The sequence below is a fragment of the Choloepus didactylus genome, chromosome 19, assembly GCF_015220235.1.
Source record: "Choloepus didactylus isolate mChoDid1 chromosome 19, mChoDid1.pri, whole genome shotgun sequence".
Taxonomy (NCBI): Eukaryota; Metazoa; Chordata; class Mammalia; order Pilosa; family Megalonychidae; genus Choloepus; species Choloepus didactylus.
In genome coordinates, this window is record NC_051325.1 from 48010385 (window position 1) to 48036353 (window position 25969).

Consider the following 25969-nt stretch of genomic DNA (forward strand, 5'->3'; position numbering starts at 1 on the left):
CTGCTCCCTGATGTATTTTTCCTTTTTTTCCACAGCATTTATCACCTTCTAACATACGATATGATTTATTTGTTATGTTTATTGCTTTTCTCTCCCTGCTAAGAATGGAAGCACCATGAGGACAGGAATCTTTTCCATTTTGTTCTCTGATGTTTCCCCAGCATCTAGGACAGTGCCTGGCACATTCAAGTGCTCCTCAAGTATTTGTTGAATAACCTGCAGAAACTCCATCTCATTCTGTCACCTTGAGCATCTCCCTTCCTTTCTTAAGATCTTGATTTCCCCATTTGTCAATGCCATGTTGGGTGTGAAGCCATCTAGGGTTTGGCCTAACTCTGAGATGTTGAGGTTCTAGAAAGTGGGGCACAGTGAGTCTGGAGGTGAAGGAGGGCACACCCAGATGCCCCACACTGCCAAGGCTACTCCAGCTCAGGGATCCCACCCCCACCCTACCCTAACCCTTTCTGCAATAAGAGCCCCCCCCCTTCAAGGAGCATGTACGGTGCCTCGGGCTCACTTAAACCTCTCAACAGTCCCATGGGGAGGGTCCCCTGATTATGCTCATTTACAGAAGAGGAAGCTGGTGGTCTGAGAGGTTAAGCAACAGACCAAGGAAGCTGGATTCAAACCCTCCATGTGAGCCTGTGGTTGTCAATTCTGTCTGCACTTTTGAAGCACCGAGGGAGCTGTAAAACAAAACAAAACAAAACAAAACAAAAAACAGCCAAGCCCTCTATCATGGGACTTGCCCTTATGCAGCTTGTTACTGCAAAGGAGAGGCTAAACCTGCATATAATTGTACCTAAGAGTCTCCCCCCAAGTGCCTCTTTGTTGCTCAGATGTGGCCCTCTCTCTCTCTAACTGAGCCACCTCGGCAGGTGATCTCACTGCCCTCCTCCCTACATGAGACCTGACGCTCAGGGGTGTAAATCTCCCTGGCAACGCAGGATATGACTCCCGGGGATGAATCTGGACCTGGCATTGTGGGATTGAGAACATCTTCTTGACCAAAAGGGGGATGCAAAATGAAACGAAATAAAGCTTCAGTAGCTGAGAGATTCCAAATGGAGTTGAGAGGTCACTCTGGTGGACATTCTTATGCACTATATAGATAACACTTTTCAGATTTTAATATACTGGAATAGCTAGAAGTAAACACCTGAAACTACCAAACTCCAACCCAGTAGTCTGGACTCCTGAAGATGATTGTATAACAATGTAGCTTACAAAGGGTGACAGTGTGATTGTGAAAACCTTGTGGATCACACTCCCTTTATCCAGTGTATGGATGGATGAGTAGAAAAATGGGGACAAAAACTAAATGAAAAATAGGGTGGGATGGGGGGGATGATTTGGTTGTCCCTTTTTACATTTATTTTTTATTATTATTCTGATTCTTTCTGGTATAAGGAAAATGTTCAAAAACAGATTGGGGTGATGAATGCATAGCTCTACGATGGTACTGTGAACAGTTGATTGTACACCATGGATGACTGTATGGTATGTGACTATATTTCAATAAAACTGAATTTAATTTAAAAAACAAAACAAAACAAAAGCAACAAAACTCTGTTCCTTGAACCCCATTCCCAGAGGTGAAAGGGATACCAGGGCTCTCTTTCCTTCAATGAAAAGCCAAGAAAAACCAATAATCACAGAATGTCAGCTATAAAAGAGTCAAAGAGAAATGGAGGGACGCTGGAAGGAAAGAGAGAATTGGGCATGATCTCATGGAGGAAGATGCAAATATGCTCTCCATTTCATAAGTGGATTAGTGTTCAGAGAGGTTTTGCAACTTGCCCAAAGTTCAACAGCAAAGAAGAGTAAAACTGGGATTTGAACTCAGGTCCAACTCAAGATGAGAAAATAGGAAAATGGGATGGTGTGGGGATTGCAGAGAACAGAGGAAAAAGAAAGTGATACAAAGGACAAAAATGAGAAGATGGATGGATGCAAAACTAATATTTTCCAGTTTCAAAGTCATTTTCATGTGAGCACATTGGATGGAAGGCAGAGAGACAGAAAGGAACATAGAATCAGAGACACCTGGTTTCAAATATTTTCAAAGCTATGGAACCTTGGTCAAGATACTGCTCTGATTCTCAATTTCCTTGTCTGGAAAAGGTAAAAATAATACCCACTTTCCAGGGTTTTTGGAGGATTAAAAATGAGACAATAGCATAAGGTTGATTCCCCATTTCAGAATGGACAGTTTGGGGTGGTCACTGACTGGACATCTCTGAAGATTGGGAAAGTGATTAAACTAGAGGAAGGGGTAGCAACAGACAAGATTGAATTTAATAGAGGATTATTAATGCTGAATCCTTATATAATTTTCTTTTTCTTAGTTGCCAGGGTGTTAGAATAGTCAGAAGAAAAGAATTGAAATGGTGGAACTGCAACCCATAGCATCCTTTGAAGTTTGTTTTTACTTGTTGAATTGCAATTTGAAAGCTATACCTTTTTGTATATATGTTATATTTCACAATAAGGAAATAACTGAAAGTTATATGCTGTACTATGACTCATAATAACTTTGGAAATTTCCTGTATATCTACTTGTTAAATCATACTTTGAAAGATATTACCTTTTTGTAAATATGTTATTTTTCATAACAAATAAATAACTGAAACTGTGGAATTGTGACCTATGATATTCTTTGAAATTTGCTCTGTAACTACTTGTTAAATTGCACTTGGAAAGTTATTTTTATGTAAACATGTTATATTCTACAATAAAAAAATATGATTTGAAAAAATGAGACGATGGAAAATGGAAACAGCCCAAATGTCCATCATCTGGTACATAGATAAACAGCAATAAAAAGTAGCAAACGACTGTTACATGCAACAGCATGAATGAGTCTCAAAAACAGTAGGTGAAAGAAGCCAGAAGCAAAAGCGTACAAACTGTATGGTTACACTGCATGAAATTCTAGGGCAAGCAAAACTAATCTATAGTGACAGAAAGTAGATCAGTGGTTGCACAGGTGTATACATTTGTCGATGCTGAACCGTACACTTAAAATGGGAGTATTTTATTGTAGGGAAATTATACCTCAAAAAGGTTTAATCTAAAAATAAATAAAGTATATATGAGTGAATGAATGAATGAGTAGGCAACGTGTAAGAAAAGAAAACCCAGCACAATGTTCTACAAATATCCTTCTGGAAATCCTGTTATCTATACCTTCTAGATGAATCTAGAATCTGTCACTTCTCACCACCCCTACTGCTATGTCCGAGTCAACAATGTGCCTCACCTGGATTTTCATAATAGCCTCCACATAGGTCCTCTGGCTTCCACCCTTCCCATCTTTCATCTATCCCTAACACAGCAATTGGAGGGATTCTATTAAAATGTAATTGTATGACTGCGTGGTATGTGAATATATCTCAATAAAATGAAGATTGGAAAAAAAAAATGTAAGCCAGATCATGTTATTGCTCTTCTTCTGGAGATTTGCCTTCTCACTCAGAGGAAAAGCTGAAGTCCTTAGTGACCCACAAGGCCCTGCCTGATCTCATTCCTGTCCCACTCTGTCCTCATCCCCTCCCGCTCTCCCCTCCCCCATCATTCCACTCTAGCCACAAGGTCCTCCTTGCTGCTCCTCCCCACCCCACCCCCACCCCACCCCTCTTGCCTCTTCTTGAACTCCTCTCCAGCCACACTGGTTGCCCACCCTGGGACCTTTGCACATCCTTTCCCCTCTTCTTGGAATGTTTTTCTCCTCCCTCTTCCCCTGGCCAACATCTGATATTTCAAGCTTTGGCTCAATGGCCCTGCCTTGGGGCCTTTGCATATGCTGTTCCCTCTGCCTGAAATGATGTTCTTCCTCCCAATAGCTGCATGACTCATTCCCTTGACATCTTCAAGTCTTTACTCAACTGGCACCTCCTCCATGAAGCCTCTCCTGACTGCCCTTTTTAAATTTCTCATATCCCTCCACCCGAGGTTTCCTATCTCCCCTTCTTGCTTTATTTTTCACCATAGCATGTCTAATAAATATACACTTTGCTTTTTATTTTGTTTATTGGTTATCTGCTCTCTAGAATGTAAGCTCTATTAGGACAGGGATTTCTTTCTTTTTTCATTCACTGCTGTAACCTCAGTGCCTAGAACAGTGCCAAATAGGTGATCAGTATTTGTTGAATGAATGAATGATTTAACAGCATGCATTCTATAAAAGCGGATTCTCTTCTTTCTGCTCTTTCAATCTGAAAACAGCCCTGTGAAAATGCCTGGGCAGGTATTTCATTGTTCCTGTTTCTCAGATGAGAAAAAAAACTAATGCCCAGCAAGGACAAAGGACTTGCTCAAGGTGACACAGCTAATGACTATGCCAGAGCCAAAATTCACATCCCTATCTAGCTGTGCTCCTTCCACTTATTCCCAGAAGGAAGAGAAAATACGAAAGGGGAAATTGAACAAGAATAGAACAGAGAAAATGGTAAAGAAAGAGAGAAGACATCTCATCTCTGTGTTGGACCAGCTTGTGAAATTGAATCCACAAACCTACCTTCAGCTTAAATTGGCATGAGAAGGGCTGACATGGTCCCTTTAAGTCCAAGAAAGACTGAGACTGCAACAGGAGAGCAGCTCTGGGCCACCAGTTGGGAGGAAAACAGCCAGGCTATATTAGGAAACTTCCAAGCAAGTGGCAAGAGGCACAGACGCCTAGGGGAGGCTGGGAGTGACGGGGCCCTGGGAAGGGGGAAAAGCCAAGCGCCCAGGCCATCCCCAGCCTGGTTCTCTCTAAGATGGGACAGTTCTCTCTGGGAACGGAAGGGACACAGCCAGGGAAGGAGAGAAGGAGCCCCCGCCCACAGCCGCCTGGCTGAGAAAGACCCTGGCGGAAGGAAGTGCCACGTCCAATGCATCCAATGCCTTTCGGGCTGGCCGCTTGCTAAACTCTGCATGCTTCCCACTGCCCTCAGGCCAAGGGCGGAGATCCTCCGCGGCCTCTGCGCCTGGCATGGGCTGCCCCACCCACCTCCCCTGCCTCCTCCCGAACAGCCTCCACCCTCACCGGCCTCCCACCTCAGGGCTCCTCTCCTTTCTCTTCCCTTAGCCAACTCCAATTGGTTTGTCAAGCTTCCGCTTAACTGTGACTTCCTCCAGGAAGACTTCTAGAATCCCCCTCCCTGAATATTGCCTGAAATAGCCATATTTTCTTGGCACTTTTCCCAATTGCAGTTACATAATTATGATTATTTGTTCACTGTAAGTCTTCCCAACAAACTTTGGCTTCCAGGTGGAGCCCTGTCTAGCTTATTCAAATCTATCCCAGCACCAAGCACAGTTCCCAGGTCCAAGGACACCTTTGGTGAACATGGGATGAATCTGTACCCATGAGCGTCTTCTTCTGAACACCACCCTTACGTTCTTTGAGAGCACACAGTAGGTGCTCAGTAATGAAAGGCAATGGCTGCCAAGGGCGTCTAGGTCTAGAGTCAGCAACTCAAACCCTGGGGGTCATCAGGGTACATGTTAAAGGTCAGTGAAGGTCAAGAGCACAGCAAACACTGCCCTATCTCTCAGACAGGGCATCTACCTTTAATAAAACCTGAGTGGAGTCTTTCTTTCTGGAGTTGCCCTTTTGGTTTAGTGTAGAGGGACCTGGAGTTTTAACCTTAACTCTGACACCAATTAGTTCTAGAACACATTACTTAAGCCCACTGAGCCTCAATTTGTCTCTCTGTAAAACGAAGGTGATGATACCTATTTCATATGGTTATTCATTCTCCTTTTGAATTTGACAGATATTTGCTGAGTGTTTGCTAAGGACCCTGCATTCATTGTGCCGGGTGCTGGGGATACAGCGGTGAACCAAATAAACCCAATCCCTGCCCTCAAGAGGCTTGCAGTCTAATGCTAAGAATAGACTACATGTAATCAGCCAATCACAGAAACAAATGCCAGGAAGCCAGGCCTGGGGTGGCATGGAGGGGGGAGGATTGGCTGACCTGAGGATTAAGTGAGTTAGCATGTCTGAAGCAGCTAGCACAGGGCCTGGCACACAGCAGGTGCTCAATAAAGGCTAGCTTTTTGGCAAGTGAGAGTCTTTGCTCAGAAAAGCTGGCCAAGAAAGGATTAACTAGAAAGCTGAAAAGGAACTAGGGAGGACAGAGAGAACTCAGAGAGAAAGAACAAGACCAGTTGCAATTCTCTGCCTAGGTCTGGGAACTTAGAAGCGAGTGTACCTGGGCTTGGGATGCTGAGCTCCTCCTCAGGGAAGGCCTTGGAGCTTCTGTCCTTGGGAGGAAGAAAATGTGGAGGTCTGCTCATCAGTGACACACACTACAGGGTAGTTTGTACTACCTAAACACACACTACAGGGTAGTTTCTGGATGTCGTGCTTATACTTAAGGATCTACCTTCTTGGCCAGAAATTATGAGTTGAGCGCTGGAGATTTTTTTTTTTTTTAAGTCATCAGATGATTCTTACAGACACCCTGGGTTGACAGCTGTAAAACCTCTCAATTGACCTCCAACTGGTTGGATTAACCAACATTCTAACTAATGCCATTAGCATGCTGATGCTCCCAGCTAGTAGACTACGCTCTAGCAAGCCCCCACACTTCTGCCCCCACATGCGGATTTGTATGTTTATTTTACGCCTGTTCTCAAAGCTGTTTACTTCAGTTGTCCTCATTATTGGGGTTATGTGATTTATTTATGTTTATCATATAAAGCAATGGGATAGAAGTGTACAAAGAGGATTGTTATTTCTCTGAAAACAAGCTTTTAGATCTCTATAATAAAGGGCAGTCCCTAAAATACTGCTCTCAAATTAGGTATGATTGAGATAACTATAAAAGATTGGGGGTGAAATCACAAAAACCTAGATTTTTTTTCCTCTCAGATTGCTTTGCAAGGGTCTAACTTCTCACTACACTCGAAAGAAACCAAAAGAAACTGGAAATTGTAGATGACGTATTATGGAAGTGCAAGAAAGACAATGAGAAACTCCATTAAATAAAGGTTTGCTGGCAAAAGATCAGTGAATGAAACAGAAAGACTGAATGACCATACATATATATGATTTAAATGAAAATAAAAATTATAAGATACACGTATCATTTTTAATGCTTCCCTGGTTCCTACTGACTTATTTATTAACCACCTGACCACTGGCATTGATGGCATCAGCTAAGGGGGCTTCTACTGTGGTTTTTTTTTTTTTTCTTTTTTAACTTTATCAAAAAATTAAAACAAACAAACAAAAACCAACATTTCAAACTAAACAAAACAAAGGAATAAGAAAAATAATTAACCTAAAATAAATACATTGCTTCCAACATGTTCCTACCATACACCCCCAAAATTAACAAACCATAGTCATTCCTGAGCATTGCCATAACATTAAGATTACCCTCCATGACTTATCTGTTTTTATTAGATTATCGTTCCCCCTTCACTAGTTGCTGTCTTTCACTAGGTCCCCTACGTTCTACAATATAAAACATTTATTTTGCATTTTTCACAGAGTTCACATTAGTGGTAACATACAGTATCTCTCTTTTTGTGTCTGCTGTGTTTTTAACGTCAGCCTGAGTGCATTTGCACGGATGAGGAGGTCTGTCCATCTCAGGAGGGAAGATACCAGGTGGATCATCATGGTGAAGGCAAGGAAAATACGCAAATAACCAGACGCCAATATCTTATGTGAAATTTTCCCATAGGGTGTGGCTCCAAGGTTTGGATGAGTTTAGTGGGGAGGAAACTGGACTTTTTCTTCTTTCTCAGGGGAAGGACAGTTGTGGCCTAAGCCACTGGATACTTGGTCATTGAGTTAGTCTGTAGGAATTCTCCCAATCTATTTTGTACAAGTCATTCAGTTCTAACTGCAGGAGACCAAATGGGACAGATAGTCTGGAGAGGACTTTTCCTGGTGTACAACATAATAATCCATTTGGGCAGGATCTCCAAAATGATTTTCTCAAAGCTTGTGTTAACAGATTTTATCATGGAGAAAAAAAAAGGAGTTCTGAAGTCAAATTAGTTTAAAGAAAATCAAGATTAAGTAAAATTAAAGGTTTCCTCCTTACAGAAGGACTTGTCAGAATCCTTACTGTGCTGGTGGGTACCATGAATCTCCAGGAGGGGAGGGTTATTTAATCAGAAGACCTTTTTTTTGTTGTTGTTTTGCAAAGCATCTGCCAGGATTAGTGTTCTATGGAATCCACTTTGGAAAACTACCTTAAGGCTATAATCATTTTTACAGATAGAATCGCTGGGGGACTGAACAGAGATGGAGAGAAAAGAACATGTTAGTATTACATGTGAGAGAAACTTGGCTCACTCTTCAGGGTGTGGTCTAGCCCTCCTGTTACACAGAAGAGGAAGCTCAGGCCCAGAGAGGGCGTGAGGTCACACAAGGCCACACAGCCAAGCGATAGCTCACCCGGGAGCAAAGAACAGACTCCTTTTCCAGTGCTCTTTCAATCCTGCTTTGCCTGAGCTGACTACCCCAGAGTTGGGAGGAACAACGGGAGACCATTTGCACGTTGGGATTCTGAGCCTAGATTCTGGGAAATGCTGCTTAGAGCCCCCAAAGGCTTTTTGCATCCGGAGGGTTTCTTATCATATCTGTACATAAATGTTGCATGTGTGTGTGGTGGTGGAGGGTGCTTTTTAAATAATTACAAAAGTAATACAGTCTCACTGCAAAAAGTTCAAACAATAGAAGAGTATATAAAATAATAGACCTCTGTACTATCTCCCAGGGTAACCACAGTTAACAATTTAGCTCCTTCCAGGCCTTTTTCTACTCACTGACAAGCCTATACATAAACAAATGGATAAGGAGCTGGCTGCTGCCTGCTTTCCTGCTCCCCACAACACAGAGAACACTGCCCAGCACATCCAGGAACTCAGTAAATATTTGTCAAATGGCTTTTGTTTACTTAAAATGGAAAATGGCTTTTTTCACTTGAAATGTCTTGGATTCCTTTCCAGACAAGCTTATGTTGGTCAAACCAACTCTGTCTTTCTAATGAGTTTAGTGTTTTGTCATATGGTCTCATGAATTAATTAAACCATCCCTTTGGATGAGCATTTAGATTGCACTATAGTTCTCCCATGACCATCCCAAGGCCTTGCATTCTGGCCCTCCCGCAAGGCTGGCATCTAAGTCCCTTCTCACAGCTTCAATGCTGCCACCCATCAAATCCAATTTCCAGGATCACAGACAAAGTAGAGGTGCGGGTGGCATTTGTGACCAGCTCCTGGGAGCAGGGGTTGGGTTGAAGCAGGTGTGTGACGTGTCCACTTAGACTGCGGGGCTCTGCCACCCCCACCTCCAGCCAGCTGCTGGTCTGGATGATGCCCCACGGCTCGCACAAGAAGCAGAGGATTAACCAGGTGACATCACGTGGGCACTGATAGCCCTGGGCCTGTGGCCTGGGCAAAAGCCCCTTTGCCAGGCCCTGGGTCAGCGTAGCAACGCTGAGGGCTGCCAACCACCCAAAAGGCCTAGGCAACCAGAAGCAGATGGGAGCAGAAGCAGCAAAGGAATCAGGGGGAGAGGGTCTGGGTTCAGGAGGCCACCCCTGGCCACCCAGGCTGCCCTGTCTGCCCAGGCCGGCCCAACCCCGCATGCCCACAGGGCCTGTCCAGTTGGCATCTGGTACATGTGAGGACCCCCACCAAGCTCCTGACCCTCCTTAAACTCTCCTCCCAGGTCAGTCCTCCCAGGGCTCAGGCCCAAATCCTTGGTACCATCCTTGACTCCTGTCTTTCTCTAACCCGCCTGTCGATTTGTCAGCAAAATTTGCTAGCTATGCTTCAAAATAGATCCAGACACCAACCACTTCTTGCCACCTCCGCTGCTTTTAGGTGGTCCAAGACGCTATCATCTCTCCCAGGTTAGCGCCGAGAACTCTCACACTGGCCTCTCTGTTTCTGCCCTCACCTCCCCCCAACAGTCTCTTTTCAACACAGTGGCCCAAGAAATCACTTTAAACAGAAGGCAGATCAGGTCGTTTTTATGTTCCCCATTTTCCTCCTCATAAGATCCAAATCCTTACAGTGGCCTCAAGGCCCTGCGTGAACTCCCCCTCCCCAGGCCTTTTGGAGGAATTCTATGTAGGTAAGGTGTCCTTTTTGTACATCCCATCAGGGGCACATAATGTCAGTTTGTTCATTGGTATTGTCAAAGGATTTAATTTAACATAAAGTCATTAAAACATTATGCAGACCAAACCGAGCACTGCCTGCAGGGTGGATACAGCCCTCAAGCCTCAATGTGTGGCCATGCTGCACAGGCAGCCAGCATAAGCTTGGATACCTCCAGTCACAGGGTGCTCACTATCCACCTCCTATCAGGCAAAGGTCTGGTTGAGTCAGCTCTGATCAACTCCCCCTTAAGCAGGGAGCAGACGCTATGCAGGAGTGACTAGGGGTCCTGAATGCTTTCCTCATGATCAGACCTGATCCACACCTACCCTGTGGCTTGGGGGTGTAAGGGATCAGGAGAGAACAAGGATGGCCCTCTCACCCATGAGGGAAGCAACTGCCCACCCTCCCACCCACCACCTCCTGCCACAGTATGTCCTCACCCAGGGCCCTCAGAGAGCAAGACTCTACATTCTTCACAAGGGTGTGACAGGCAAGGCGTGGTGGGGGAACAGCTGCTGGAGCACAGAATTAGCAGCCCTGGATGACAGCAGCTCGGTGAATCCCAAGGGCCTGGCGTTGGCCCAGGGCATGTCTGCAGATCTGTGGCCAATCAGACCCATGCCTCACAGGAAGTGAGGTCGCAGAGAGGAAGGACTGATTACATCCACTTCCCAGTCTTGCTGAGGGTCCGCTCTGCTCACCTGAGCACCAGATAAAGCCCAGAAGCCCCAGAAGCTCCTCGGCCAGCTGTCACACTGACCCCTGGCTGTGAACTGGACGTGAGATTTTCAAGATGAGGTTAAATTATGCTGATTCCACATTGGAAATGGAATCTTCCCTAGCATGAACTCTATCTACACTGGCAGAACTCGAGGTAGAATCAGTTTTGGCTTACTGACTGCTCCAAAGTTCAAAGCTAGTTTTTGAGGTTGAAATATTCTCCCAAAGATAGGGACAGTTGTGGCTCAGGCCATCCTGAATTAATTCATCCTTTGGATGTGACAGAAACAAAGGAAGGGGAATATATATTTGGGCCCTTTCTATGTGCCAGGCATTATACAAAGTGCTTTATGTGTATTATCTCATTTCATTGTCTCAACCAAATTTTAAGAAGAGTTTAACATCCCCAGTGGAAAAAAGAAAATGGAAGCTCAAAGATGTTACATGATGTACCCAAGTTCACATAGCTAAGTGGCACAGCTGAGATTTGAACCCAGATCTGGTTACTTCAATCCCCACATGCTTAAGTACTGCATGTCTCTCTTCAGTAATATCAGATTCCCTCAGGACTTCCATACTTGCTTTAAATAGCAATCAAGACATTTTATATTAAAAGAAAATTCTTGGAAATCTGAAAAAAAAATTAAAAACAATAAAAAATCCCACTAGAACAAAGGTATTGATTTATCAATGTCAAAAGATTCAGTCAATATGCAAAATAATTGAATTTTTATTAACAATGAATAATTTGAAAATGAAGTTTAAAATGCCATTTACAATATCATAAAAAGTAAAATACTTAGGAATGAAATTAATGAAAATGTGCAAACACTGAAAGCTCCAATACATTGCTAAGTGAAATTAAAGAGCTATAAAATACACCATGTTCATGGACTGGAAGGCTCACTGCTGTTAGGATATCTCATTCTCCCCAAACTGATCTATAGACCTAATTCATTCCCAGTCAAAATCCCAGGAGGCCTTTTTGTAGAAATCAGCAAACTGATTTTAAAATGTACATGTAAAATGTAAGTGACCTGGAGTAATTAAAACAACTTTGAACAAGAACAAAGTTGGAGGATTTACTCTATCTGATTTCAAGACTTACTATGAAGCTACAGTAACTGAGCCCCAGCATGAAACTGGCTTAAAGGTAGACAAATAGATCAACAGAAAAGGCATTTCCTTGGGGAGCAAATAAAGAAATATGGAAATTCCTTCAAGCTAATCTTTGTAAGAAACAAAAACCCACAGACCCAGATAATCTGGTGCCAGGTACAGCTAAGGCTTCTATCTTGGCAAATTCATTGCACTCCCATGTTCAGAGTAAGTTAAGTTAGAATGAGCTTTGGGCAGGAGAAAAAAACTACATCCAGAGCATAGAAGCCTGGATTTTTGACCCAATTATCAGTCAATCACACAAGTCTCATAGCATGCAATAATAATAATAATAATATAATGTACTACCTAACATGCCAAACCCTGTTTTAACATGTATCAGGTCACCATTTAATTCTCTAAACAAAACAGAAGAGAAAATAGCAAGCGCTGCTTATAGGAAGGGAAATATTGTTTTGTGGTGGTGTGGTTCAGTTTCATGTTTTTATGTAGATGTGTATACGTACAGAATTAGAATGTGAAATACATATTTTACAGTGGGTCGAAATCGAAAAAAGTTATGTAGATAAGTAGTAGGTGAGTAGATAGGGTTATTAAGAAGCCTAAATAATGTAATGCATGTAAGATTCTTAGCACAGTGCCTGGGATGTTGTGAAGACTAAATAAATGGTGATGTGGTTGGCTGTTTCTTGGGCATGCAACCTTCACAGCTACACAGGGTGCCACTCCCAGAAAGGCCACGCACTTGGTTTAACACTCTACCATTGCGATCTTGAATTTCTTAATGATTTTCAAACAAGGGACCCACATTTTCATTTTGCACTGGGTCTCACAAATTACATAGCCGGCTCTGACCATTAGGCATGGTTGTTTATATTTTATTAAAAACACTTATTTATAACATGAAATATTTTATTATCACTTATTATTATCAAATTCCACCTCTGCCTCTTAACAGCTAGAGGCCCTTGAGTGAGAATTCTTAATTTGTCTGTGTCTCATTGTCCTCATCTGCAAAATGGGAATAATAACAGTGCTTCCCCCATAAGGTTGTTGTGAAGGCTCGAATAACACAACACGTGGAGAGCACGGAGAACTGTGCCTGGCACAGAGTAAGCACTCCGAAAATGTTACCCATCATTGTCATTATTAGCTTTAAGACCTTGGAGAAGAGATGAGCCCTGAGCCTGGTTTCTCTGCTGCACATTTTGGGGAGAGGATTACCCAACTAGATCAATGGTTCTGGAACTTATCTGAGCATGGGACTACTTTGAAAATCTGAGAACTATCAGAGATGCCTCCCAGAAGAACACGGACGATCTATACACATACACACACAGGATCTCCCCTGCAGCTTTGGAGTGACAGGTCAACAACATGGGAAAGCAAAGACCACGAATGGCCCTTCTGGTCCCAGAGTCTCTGAGTCTCTGGGGTGGGGAGAGCCAGGCAGCACATTACTACTTAAGGGCCGGGTGAGTGTGTCTGTAGGAGCTTTAAATCAGCAGCTATTTTTAGGTTTGCTATATATGGCCAGGGAGGAATGCAGGCTATGGGAGAAGGGGGTGGGGTGCCAAGAAGCTTAACAGAGTGTGGGAGGCTGGAGCTCCTTCCCCTTCCCATCCTAGAACAGGAGAACCTAACCTGCAGCCAAAGCAAGCAAGCATGGGGGAGCGGGAGGGTTTATTGAAGTAGGAGGGCAGGGGCTTCTAAGATGTGCTGAGGCCAAGACACTTAGAACAGTGGTTTTCAAATATTTTTGGCCCTGATCTTCAGTAAAGAATACATTTTACCTCATGACACATGCATAATCACAGATGTACACATACATATATTTTTATTCCTACATCCACATATATCCCCAACTGAACAAAGGGTTTAGGAAACAATACAAAAACACTTTACCTTATTCTCTGTGAAGCACTCTGATCTTTTCTTTTCTATCCTATTCTTTGGCTTTAAAAATGTGATTCCCCCTACGTGGGACATGACTCCCAGGGGAGTGAATCTCCCTGGAGATTGGGACATGACTCCCAGGAATGAGCCTAGCCCTGGCATCGAGGGATTGAAAATGCCTCCTTGACCAAAAGGGGGAAAAGAAAGGTAACAAATAAGGTTACCATGGCTAAGAAATTTCAAGCGGGGTCTAGAGGCTATCATGGGAGTTTCTCTTATGCAGCCTCCAGCCAGATATCCCAAATGGCCACAGTATCCCATGCCCCAACCAACAGTAGTCCCCAAATCCCTAGGTCCCTATCTGAGAGTCTATAAAAGTTTTACTCACTATGTTTATCTCTCAGAAACTTAAATCCACCAGAGTGTTCCTATGCCAGACAAGTCCTAAAACCCAGAGGCAACAGCCTCTTTAAGAACAACAATCAGATGCAGACCCCTTCTTCATAATGTCGACACCCCTTTTCAATATGAGTAAGTTAGGGTGGTCACTGCCTAGACACCTCTGAAGATCGAGAAAGTGATTAAATGAGAGCGAAGGTAGCAACAAGCAAGATAGGATTTAATGAAGGAATTATGACTACTGAATCTTTATATAAATATTTTTTTAGATGCTAGGGTATTAAAATAGCTAGAAGGAAATAACTGAAATGGTGGAACTGTAGCCCATAACATTCTTTGAAATTAGCTCTGTAGCTACTCGTTAAATTGTGCTTTGAAAGTTATTATCTTTCTGTATACATCTTAAATTTCACAATAAGGAAAGAACTGAAACTGTGGAACTGTAACCCATAACATTCTTTGAAATTTGCTCTATAGCTACTCATTAAATTGTACTTTGAAAGTTATCACCTTTCTATATATATGTTGTACTTTACAATAAGAAATAGCTGAAATTGTGGAACTGTAACCTATAACAGTCTTTGCAATTTGCTCTTTAACTACTCGTTAAATTATACTTTGAAAGTTATCACTGTTATGGATATATGTTAAGTTTCACAATAAAAAAGTATTAATTTCAAAAAACGCAGTGATGATCCACTAAATTGATTTTGTCACCTATCAGTGGGTCTGTACTCCAGTCTCTGGCTTACAGCTGGTGGTCACCTGTAACTGGACTGCAAGGCAAGGTGGGGAGTGGAGGAAATGGGACAGTTGCTTGCCTCCTTTGATCGGTACCTCTCCATATGGGGGATAAGATATAAGTTTCAGCTTTATTTCCTGCTGGACAGCAAGTTTTGGACCTCCTGGCTTTTGCACATCCTGCTATCTCTACCTGGATGTCAACCTCCACCCTTTCCACCTGGCTTAACTGTGCACCTACTTCAGGGCTCAGCTGACTGGTCACTTACTCCAGGAAGCCTCCCTGGAGGCCTCCGCCTGGTTAGCTGTCCTCTTGCTCCCTTCGTCCTGCCCAGCACACTGTCATCTAATGTCCTGAAAGTTCCCAGTGAAAGCAGGGACCTTTCTATTCTCTTCATTTCTCTATACTCCAGTGTCCTGAAGTTCTGGCTTCATAATAGTAGCTCAAAAAATGTTTCTTGAATGAATTAATAACAACTAATGGTAATAATAGCAGCTATCCCTTGAGAAATCTTCTGAGAGCTCAATAATATTGATCCACTTTCCGAATGAGGAAACTAATGTTTGAAGAGATTAAAGAACTAGTGCAAAGCCACATGGAGAGTAAGTGGTAGGGCCAGGGTAACAGCCCGGCAGGCGGCCCAACTTCCAATCCTTCCAAATCACCAGGTCTTACTTGTCCACATTCTCCTCAGCACTCCCCAGGACAGGGCAAAGGGCAGGTCCTTGGCAAACCCTCAAGAAACTGATAACAAGTTGATTAAAGAGATTTTTCCAAAGCAGTGACCACATCTAATTTTGGAGCGTTGCAACTCGTGTGGCTTGGGAGAGAGGATCTGTGAAGCTTCCAGGCTTCCCGGGTGTGGGGCCAACTCATTCGGGAGAAGAGCCTGGGCTCCGGTTACCTGACCTGAAGAGGTCCTGGGCACACCTAGGATAAAAGCAAGGGCCCTGCCAAGGCTATGCTACCTGGCTCATGCCTGCGATTACGACCTCAACTCCTGCCGGCTGCGCCCACTCCCTCTGGTCCTGCCCCCTGCCATTCCTGCTGCTCCTCAGCCACTCCCAGCCCAGCCCTGCCTCAGCATCTTTGCAGCTGCCACCCTCTCCACCTGGATGTCCTTACCCGCTTGGTAGTCCTCCCCATCCTGCTTCTCAGATCACCCAACTTAAAACCACCATTCTCTTCCCTCTGTTATTTTTTTCATAACACCAGTAACTTCTGGAAATTACATATGTGTAATTACAATTGTGTTATTTCGGTCTCCCACTAGTCAAGAAGCTCCTTGAGGACCTTGTCTTGCTTGTGGCCCCGGCCCCGGGAACTCACCATGATATAACACCTGGCACACAGTAGGCGCTCAGTGATACTGGTTGCATGAATGAATGAATGGTCTTCTCCCATTACAGTGCATAGCTTCCCATGCTCACCACGACCTGGAAAAGCGTGTTCCTGTGACTTGTGTCCAGAGCCCCAGCACACACACACCTTGGTTTGGAGCGCAGGAAGGGGGAAGGGAGCTGACATTCGGCGTAGGCCTACTGTGTGCCCTTGGCACAGATAACTGAGACCCTGTCAGCCCTCAAGGCTTGTCTCCATTTTATAGTTGGGGAAACTGAGGTTCACTCTCTGCTGTGTCCCCCATGCCTAGGCCAGGGCCTGGCATATATATCCAGTGAACTGAACTGCACTGAATTGGAGAAGTTCTGCAAACAGCTCAAGGTCAACAAATTAGGAAGTGGTAGGCCAGAATGTGTCCTTAGCGCTGTCCAATTGCAGCCAGCGCTCTTGCTACTGCACTGTGCAGCCAGCATGTGTGCCTGCAGAAACTCTAGGGGCACAACCTTGTTAACATCCAGACACATTCGAGGACAGGCCCTCATCCAGACACCCACTAACTGGCAGCCCACATGCGAGTCCGTGTGTGCCCAAGGTTGCTTTCCACCTGCCTGTGCCTCAGCTTGAGCAAATCTTCTCCCCTGGGCTGGCTGGCACCCCACTTAACCCACCCATCCCAGCCCTGGCCCCAGTCCACTGCCAGACTACCCACTTCCTGCCCTCTGTCATCAAGAGGGTAGGCTAGTGACAAACCAACTACACATGCCTTCTGATTCCAAATATATATATATATATATTGTTTTAAATAGCCACAGTTGTGAGTTATTGGTGTCAGCTCCTCTTTCCAATGTGGCACATTAGGAAGACTTCACAGAATTACCCTGAGCTAGAAGGGAACTTAATGGCCATTTAAAGAAGGAACCAGGAAACTTTTTCTAAAAAGGACCGGATAGGAAGTATCTTAGGCTTTGCGGGCCAAGAGACAAAATCAAGGATATTATGTCAGAACTTTCATATAATTTCTATGTCAAGAAGTATTGTACTTCTTTTGATTTTTTTTTCAACCATTTAAAAATGTAAAAGCCACTCATGACTCGTGGGCTGTACAAAACCAGATGGCAGGTTCAATTTGGGCTGTTGGTCTAGAGTTTGCAAACCCCTGATTTAAAGCAATATTTCTTAAACTCTAATGTGCATAACAAATCACTTGACAACCTGGTAAAACAGATCACTGGACCCACCCTCAGGGGTTCTGACTCAGTAGGTCTAGAGAGGGGCCCCTGAATTTACATTTCAAAGATGTAGATAGGTGGTGCTGGTGCTTGTCCAGCCCCCAGCCCAGCCACTGCCACCTTCTGAGAAGCACAGATAGTCTAAGCATCCCATTCTATGGATGAGGAAACTGAGGCCTGGAGAAGTGATCTGTCCAAAGTTACAACCAGTGGACAAGGTAAGGATATCTACTCTGCCACTTAACAGGGCTGTTGTGCCACGGAAAACTCCTCTGCACTTCCTTAACCCACCGTGTAGTCTGCACACATCCTCTCTGCCTGGACTACCCCCACTCTCACCTCACAAACACAATTTTCCCATCAAGATCCAACTGAGACATCACCTCCCCTAAATCATCTCCTGACCTCCCATCTCAGGGCACCCTGGACATACTGGTATATGAGTGCCCACAAGCCCACCTGTGACACCAAGGACTGGATCTTATTTCTCTTTATATCTAACCCCTTGCACAATGCCTGGCAAATAGGAGACACCACGGAAACAGGCATTGACTGAAAGGATGGATCGATAGGTGGGTGGATGAATGAATGAAGTCTTCATGATCTTTCAATCAAAAATAATTTTCATGGCAAAGCTGAGACTAGATCCCAATTCTTCTGGTGCCCAAGTGAGAGTTCATTCCACAGCTATTTATATACTTAGTATGGAAACAGTCCCCATTGCATTTTCTTGAGTGTGTACCATAGGCCAGACCTTCTTCTAAACACTGCCGCAGTCCTATCAATAACCCCTTTGTTTGGTCCCTTTTTTGCTGACAAGAAAATGGATACTCAAAGGGGTAGAGCAGTTTGCCAGAAGCCACACGGGAAACAACATTCTAGCCCTTCTGATCCAACCTCTTCCCCACCTCTGCCAGCATCCCAGGCTCTGTGGGCCCCCAACCCCAGCTCTACAGGCCCGGGGCTGGGCTCACCTCCATCCGCATAGGTCTCGGTGCCATAGCCATCCTGCAGGCCATTGTTCCAGGTGCCCTCGTACTTGGCGCCGCTGCTGGTGCTCTGCCGCGTCCCGTAGCGCCCCTTGAAGCCGTGCGTCCACTCGCCCTTGTAGAGCCAGCGCCCCTTGGTCTCTACGCCCAGCCCGTGCCGTTTGCCCTGGCTCCAGTATCCCTCGAAGGTGTTCCCGCTGGGCCAGGTGTAGACGCCTGCCACCTCAAAGCCAAAGTTCCAGGAGCCCGAGTATTCGCCCTGGCCCTTGGGGCCAGTGCACAGTCCGTGCCCGTGGGCTTTTCCCCCCTCCCAGCCCCCGCAGTACGCCCCGCCATCGTCAAAGTCGAAGCGGCCCCCGCTCATCTCATCATAGCCCCCGACAACCTCACCAGTCTCCAGCTTGGGTGGCAGGGGTATGGTGGTGCCAGGGCCACTCTCCAGGCGTGCTCGGGGCTGGGCCCCCAGACTCACCACCGCGCCCCGGGAGGGGGAGAGCAAGATGCCGGCAGAGGCTGAAAGGGCCCGGCCAAGCCAGCCCTGGGTCGGCTGCTCAGTGCCATGCCTGGGAGGCCTCCACTCAGTCAGCTGCCAGGTGGGAAGGAAGCAGGAAGGAACTATTCAAAGTCCCCAAAATGTCCCAAGTCGGGCTTCCATGGAGTCAAAGGGGAAACGGTGGGATCCCTTTAAGCAGCACAGTTAAAAAAAGGGGGGTGGGGGTGGGGGTGGAGGGGACTACAGTCCGTTTCATGGAGGGAAATTCCCCGTTGGTGGCAGCCCCCAGCCAGAGTCTGAGTTCCCCCTTCTTCTGCACCCCAGTGGGCGTGAGGGGCTGTCGCTCTCCCCGCCGCCGCCCCGCCCCCTTCTCCGATCCTGCCCTCCTCCCGGGACGGAAAGGTCAGCGTTGCCCTAACAAGGCCATTGGATCTCAGAAGCTGCTCCCAAAATAACCCCCCTGGCCAGCCCAGCCTCCTTCGAAGAGGGAGGGGGTGTTTCAGAAGGCGCTGGTGCTCAGAGCCAGGGAGTGGCTTGTGGGATGAGGAAGGGAAGCCGCCCACGGATCGGATCGTAGGCACCGCGGGCAATCTGGTGTCTTCTTGCATGGGTGAGAGCCACCATCCACGCTCAGCGTCCCCCGAGTCTGCAGGCAGAGAGTGGGGAGAGGAGGCGTCGGGGAAGGGAGGGAGAGGAAGACTTGCAGAACACCCCGTCCTGGAACACCGCAAATCCGCCTGAGGGCAGAGGTTGGCAATCTCAGCCCCGCCACCACTTGCGTGCCTCACAGTCCCCGAGGCGACAGCACCCCTGCCAACCCCGAAAAGGAATCCGGTGACTTAAAGAGAAAACAATGGGGAATGGTTTCACCTACACTTTTAAAAGCAGAGGAGGGAACTCTGAGAGGTGAAGCTCTGCAGAGGCTGGAAGGTACAGCAAACCTGAGTCCCGCACTCACGCACAACGCCTGAATTCCCTGCACTGTAGGAGCCCCGGGGAAAGCCTGGGAAGAACCCTGTACAAAAGGCACCTATCCGCTCCCTTTCTCTCTCCCCCAGAAGTCAATACCGCCTCAGAAGGGCGAGGAGCCAGTCCTCCTGCTGTTGGTAAGACACAGGGTTGCAGGTTGTGTTCGAATGAGGTCCTCTAAGAAACACTTGTGGATCGTAATTCTTTTATTTTATTTTCCAAGCTCTTTTTTGCTCTAGTGTCCTAGGAGCCTGTGGGGCCAGACTTCAGAAAGCTCTTGGAGCAGGGTCAAGAGGGAAGGGCGTGGGTGGATTCCCAGCATTCAGGTTCTCACCAAACTCCAGCAAAAGAGACAAATAGATCTCCATTGACATAAAGCTGTGGCCAGGGCTAATGACTGGAAATCCCACCAAATGCAGTGTTAACAGGAGTGTAGAGTACCGCTGGGAAAGGTAAGAACCACCAAGAACTGGAAGCTGGGGTTAAGGGCACGGGGGTGGGGGGTGGGGTTGGGGCAGAGATAGAGGGAAGGGTGTGAGAGAGAGAAAAATTATCAAAAAAGCAAGCACAGGAGGTGCTTGAGAACATTAGACTTCAAGTTATCTGACATATTCCAGGTCCCATGATGACTTAGGCCATTCAAAGTCACTGCAGAGGTTTTTTCTTTGTTTCAGAAATGGGTAGAAAATGTTCTCTCGCCTCAACGCAGCTGATCACCAGTTCTTAGGACCTGGTTCCTTCATTGTTTACAGCCCCCAGTCTTAAAGAGGCCCTCCTGTGTCCACTTCCCAGTAGAAACACCGAGCCTTGAGCTTATTCTCGTAGCTGTCAAGTGGACAGTCAACAACAAATAGCAGTCGCTAAAGACTGTGTCAGGTGGGTAGTCTGACTCTCTGCCTAGCAGGTTGACTGACAGCCTGCTGCACAGTCACCCCTGAGAACTCCTTGATGCTGCCCCCAGAGAGTTCTGCTTTGCCACTCCTCACCTTGGTTTTCAGAGAATCACAAGTTTCCTTCCAGCTCTGCTCTCAAGGGGAGAGGGAAGAGAATCTCAAATTGGAAGCTAGAAGGGTTTGGGTTGCCTAATTCAACCCCCTTTGTCATTAAATGCTGAGTGGATCAGCACAGACCTGTTCTAAGGCTGGGAGGCTGCTGTGTCCTAGCAAGCCGTTCTGCCTACATAAATGTAGCCCCTTTTCACCCGTAGCAGCTCCCTGTGGTGGTTTCCTACCAGTGTGGATATGTGTTGAACCATCTATAGAACTTAAAAAAAAAAAAAAAAAAAAAAAATGGATTCCAGAGCCCTACCCCCAGATCCACTGAATTAGATTTCCTGGGAAAAGACTTGGGGAAGTCCATTTTTTTTTTTAAGCTCCTCAGATGATTTTGAAACTCATGCCTGGTTAAGAATCACTGCAAGTTTTCAAATCAAAAATCTGTTTCCTTTGTGAGGCATGCAATTAGGTGAATGGACCTTGAGGACAGTATGTTGAGTGAAATAAGCTAGAAACGAAAAGACAAACATTATAACGCCTCACTAATATGGACTAACTATAATGTGCAAACTCTGAGAATTGAATCTGAGAGCATAGGTTATCAGGGAAAGGCTTATTGTAAAAGTTCCTAGACTGTAAGCTCTTACAGCAGTCACATCTATTCCTGAGTTGTAGTGGTTATTTCTAAATTCTAAGATGCTGAGTTTTTTGAGTATAACCTGGTCGGTCCCTGGAACTTCGGGTATCTGTGTGACACCTGAGACTCAGAGCCAGAGTTTGGTAGCTATGAATGTCAGCATTACCCCATACAACTGTTAAAGAAACTGAAAAATACTTCAGACTTCACTTAGAGAAATGAATGAGATGGACTTTGTTAGGACTAAGGTAAATCAGACTAAAGGGCAAAGGATGATATTGACTGTGTTTTAAAACTTCAACTTCTGTGTGAGACTAAAGAAAAAGATGTTTATTTGGTACAAAATCTATATTTTCCATAGCACACTATATAATGTAACTTGTATGGGCAGTTCATTCAAACACCATTATTACATGGAACCTTGAATAGGGAGTGAGATCTGGTTGACTTGTACAGGTTAATGTGAGGCCCCAATATATCCCAGAGTAATTTTGGCAGAGAATATGAAAGTATTTGCAAAGCCTCCTTGAGGGACTGGGGAAAAATGTGGAAATATTAAACTTCCCCACTTGGGGAATTCCTGATATTTTCACAAGCACTGGGGACTGACAATTTAGAAGGTTGAGCCCTTGATCTTAGGGCTTGCCCTTATGAAGCTTCTTAGTGCAAAGGAGAGGCTAAGACTCCTTATAATTGTGCCTTACAGTCACCCCCAGAGAACCTCTTTTGTTGCTCAGATGTGGCCTCTCTAAGCCAACTCGGCAGGTGGACCGGCTGCCCTCCCCACTACATGGGATGTGACTCCCAGGGGTGTAAATCTCCCTGGCAATGTGGAACATGACTCCCAGGCATGAGCCTGAACCCAACATCATGGGATTGAGAAAGCCTTTGAGACCAAAAGCGGGAAGCGAAATGAAACAAAGTAAAGTTTCAGTGGCTGAGAGATTTCAAATGGAGTCAAGAGGTCATTCTGGAGGTTATTCTTATGCATTATATAGCTATCCCTATTTAGTTTTTAGTGTATTAGAATAGCTAGAAGGAAATACCTGAAACTGTTGAATTGCAATCCAATAAGTTGCCTGGATTCTTGAAGACAATTGTGTAACTATATAGCTTATAACAGTGTGAATGTGATTGTGAAAACCTTGTAGCTCACTCCCTTTACCCAGTGTAGGGAAAGATGAGTGGAAAAATCGGGACAAACAGTAAATGAATGATAGAGGGGGATGGGGGGATGGGATGTTTGGGGTGGTCTTTTTTACTTTTTATTCTTATTTTAAATTTTTTTTGGAGTAATAAAATGTTCAAAAATTCTGGTGATGAATGCACAACTATATGAGGATACTCTGAACAACTGATTGTGTACTTTGGTTGATTGTATGGTATGTGAATATATCTCAATAAACTTGCATTAAAAATCTATTTCTTAATAATATTGACAAATCATAAATCCATTTATTATAGACTGTGTAGGAAGGTCTTTGTGGAGTTAGATATGTGTTCAAATCCCCATTCTGCCCTCATGAGCTGAGTGAACTTCGGCCAATTTTAATTTTTCTAAGCTGCAGTTTCTTCATTGTAAAACAGGAAGCGTAAGTGCACACACGTCAAAGGATTATTAGTATTAAGAGAGATAGTATCTACCTTATAGGGCCCGTGAGGATGCTATGAGCTAATACTGTAAAAAGACTTAGAACACACTAACCACCTAATAAGTGTTAGCTATTATTAATGTTATTCTCACAGGAGAAGGTGCTTTGCAGATCACTCTGCTTAATAAAATAGTCATCAGAGAAGGAATAGAGAACATTTTTAAATACCTTGGCACTGAAGCACTCCTTACCCTCCCCAAACATGTTTACTTGACATTACCCTGTGGTTTCTCATTTTTTACACTGTTAAACTAATTTACTGGCATAGGGTCACTTTTAATTCTTAAAAGTTTGGATAAATTCTTTGCCAAATTTGGTACTGGACTTACCTGACCAGTGCTAAAGCTTTTTGACATTTTCATCATTCCCTTTAAACCAGAGCATTTCTTTCAGGGAAAGGGAGACCCCTTGTGGCCTAACAGATATTCGTTAGGTAAACAGTCTGTCAAATCAAATGGAATTTTCTAAAGGTAAAATGAATTTTAAACTGTTTTTCAAGATAGCTATCCCTTTCTCTCTTCTTTCCAGGTCTTTTCTTACTCCCTGATTCTGCTTGTTCAGAGGGGTCCCGGAAGTCAAGTCCTTCTCAACTTCTCAAGCTTGGCTGCTTCCAGGGGAACATGAAGGAGAGGGAACTGAAAGTTCAAATCAGAGAGGAGGACTGCACACAGAAAGCCATTCGAGTTCTTCCCATCCATTGAAGAGTTGGCTGAAGAAGCCTCACCCCAGTTTCACCTCACCTTCCCAGACAACAGTTTCCTGGCCTTCCCACATGCTTCCTGAACTTTATCACTGCATGCAAAAAAAGAAAAAGCCAGTTGTCTGGCTCCTCCTCCAAACTATGAATTATTTGAAACAAGAATTATCTTCATTCAAAAAAATAAATGAACATCTACCACGCACCTGGCTCTCTGGTCCATCTTTTAGGTCTAGTGCCTGCTCAGTGGGGTGCTTCCTCACCTTTTCCTCTCGGGAGCATTTGGCAGCTTGATGACTTCCCTTCCTGAAATGCTTTTTCACTTGATTTCCAGGATGTCTCTTGGTTCTGCTCCTCTTCACTGCTGCTCCTACTCAGTCTTTTGCTGTTTCCTCCTCATTTTCCCAAACTTTAAGCCTTGGAAATGTCCCAAGGCTTAGTCCTTTGACGTCTTCTTTATCCCCATTCACTTCCTGGGTGACTTCATCCAGTCTTCATGGCTTTAAATAACCTCATATACACTGATGTCTCCCGAATTTGTATCTCCAGTCTATACATCTCTTCCAATCGCCAGTCATATATCCAACCACATACTCAACATCTCTGTATGGAGAACTCATAAACTTCTCAAACTTGACAAGAACAAAATCAAACTCCCAATATCCCCTCCCAATTGGTTTCTCCAGCTGACTCTCAGCTCATGAAAACTTTTGGGGGTCTCATAACCCCCCCCCCTAATTCCTCTCTCTCTCACACTCTATGTTCAATCCATCAGCAAATTCCTTCAGCTCTACCTTCAAAATAATTCCAGAACACATCTTATCTCCCACACTGCCAAGGGTCCAAACCACCAAACCATTGCCTGATTTGCTGCAATAGCCTCCTCACTGCCCTCCTTGCTTCCCCCTCCCTCTGCTCCCCTATTATTCTACACATACAGCCAGTGCTCTTTTTAAAAGGCAATCTGATTATGCCTCTCTACTGTACTCCAAACTCCCCCAGTGGCCTGTATGTCACTCCAGGTAAGAAACAGAATCTTTAAAATGGCCTACAAGGCCCTCCATGACCTGCAAACACCCCCCCACCCCCCAAATTTGTCTGACCTCACTTGCTCTAGCCACATTGATGTCCTTCCTGCTCCTTCTGCTAGACATGTTTTCTCCCATCTATATGCATGGCTGTTTCCCTCACTACCTTCAGGTCTCTGCTCAAACGTCACATCAAAAATAAAGTAGCAACCCCTACCCCAGCACTTCCTATCTCCTAATCCTTTTTCTATCTTCATAGCACTTATATACCATGTATATGTCCGGGGCCTTTCTCCACATGAGGACTAGGATATTGTTCTGTTTCCTGTTCTATTTCCAGCACCAACTACAGTGTCTGGTATGTAGTAGGCACTTGATAAATATTTGTTGAGTAAAATGAATGTTCCATGAATAGTTATTAAATGAAGTTATGTGAAAATCAGGATGCTACTTCTTTTCAAAACATGAGAGTAAAACTATACCTTAATCCACAAACTGAATACATTTTCCAGGATGCATTAGAGAAAGTCACCCACAAAAGATCAAATGTTCTGGAGTGACATCATCAACATGGCGACATAAACAGCTACTGAAAACTTCTCTCGAGATTCAATTAAAAAAAGGACAATTTCTGAAATGTTTGAAACTCTGGAGGAGGATATAGAGTGGAGAAGGGCCCTGCAGATGCCAAATTGAAAAAAGAGAAAATATATCAGGTAGGAATCTTCCATTCTGGACCAGCCAGTCCTCTCCCCACCCCCTCACTTGGTTCAGTGTGGGAAAGGCACAGAATCAGCAGACAGGACTCCTTCCACCAGGGACACAGCAGTGAGACATACCCCCACCATTTGAAGGCCTGGGCGACAGGGGAGGACATTTCAAGGCCCAGGTCAGTGAAAGACAAAGAGTCTGAGAAAACATGGACAGAGACTGTTTCCAG

The 25969-nt window shown here is 44.8% G+C and overlaps 1 protein-coding gene and 1 long non-coding RNA gene across 7 annotated transcripts in view; one reads left to right on the forward strand and one right to left on the reverse strand.

Moving 5' to 3' along the window:
• JPH2 (junctophilin 2) overlaps positions 1–19857 on the reverse strand; it is a 65098-nt gene extending 45241 nt beyond the window's left edge. For all 6 annotated transcript variants that reach the window (XM_037812116.1, XM_037812117.1, XM_037812121.1 and 3 more), the window contains exon 1: positions 18544–19857. In XM_037812116.1, coding sequence (XP_037668044.1) covers positions 18544–18922 — 379 coding nt within the window. In that variant the 5' untranslated portion in view covers positions 18923–19857. The remainder of the gene's footprint in view (positions 1–18543) is intronic.
• Positions 19858–20217: 360 nt separating this feature from the next.
• Positions 20218–24204, forward strand: LOC119515884. Its single transcript, XR_005213169.1, has 2 exons — positions 20218–20472; positions 23833–24204. It is a non-coding gene; the product is annotated as an uncharacterized LOC119515884 (long non-coding RNA).
• Positions 24205–25969: the final 1765 nt, after the last annotated feature.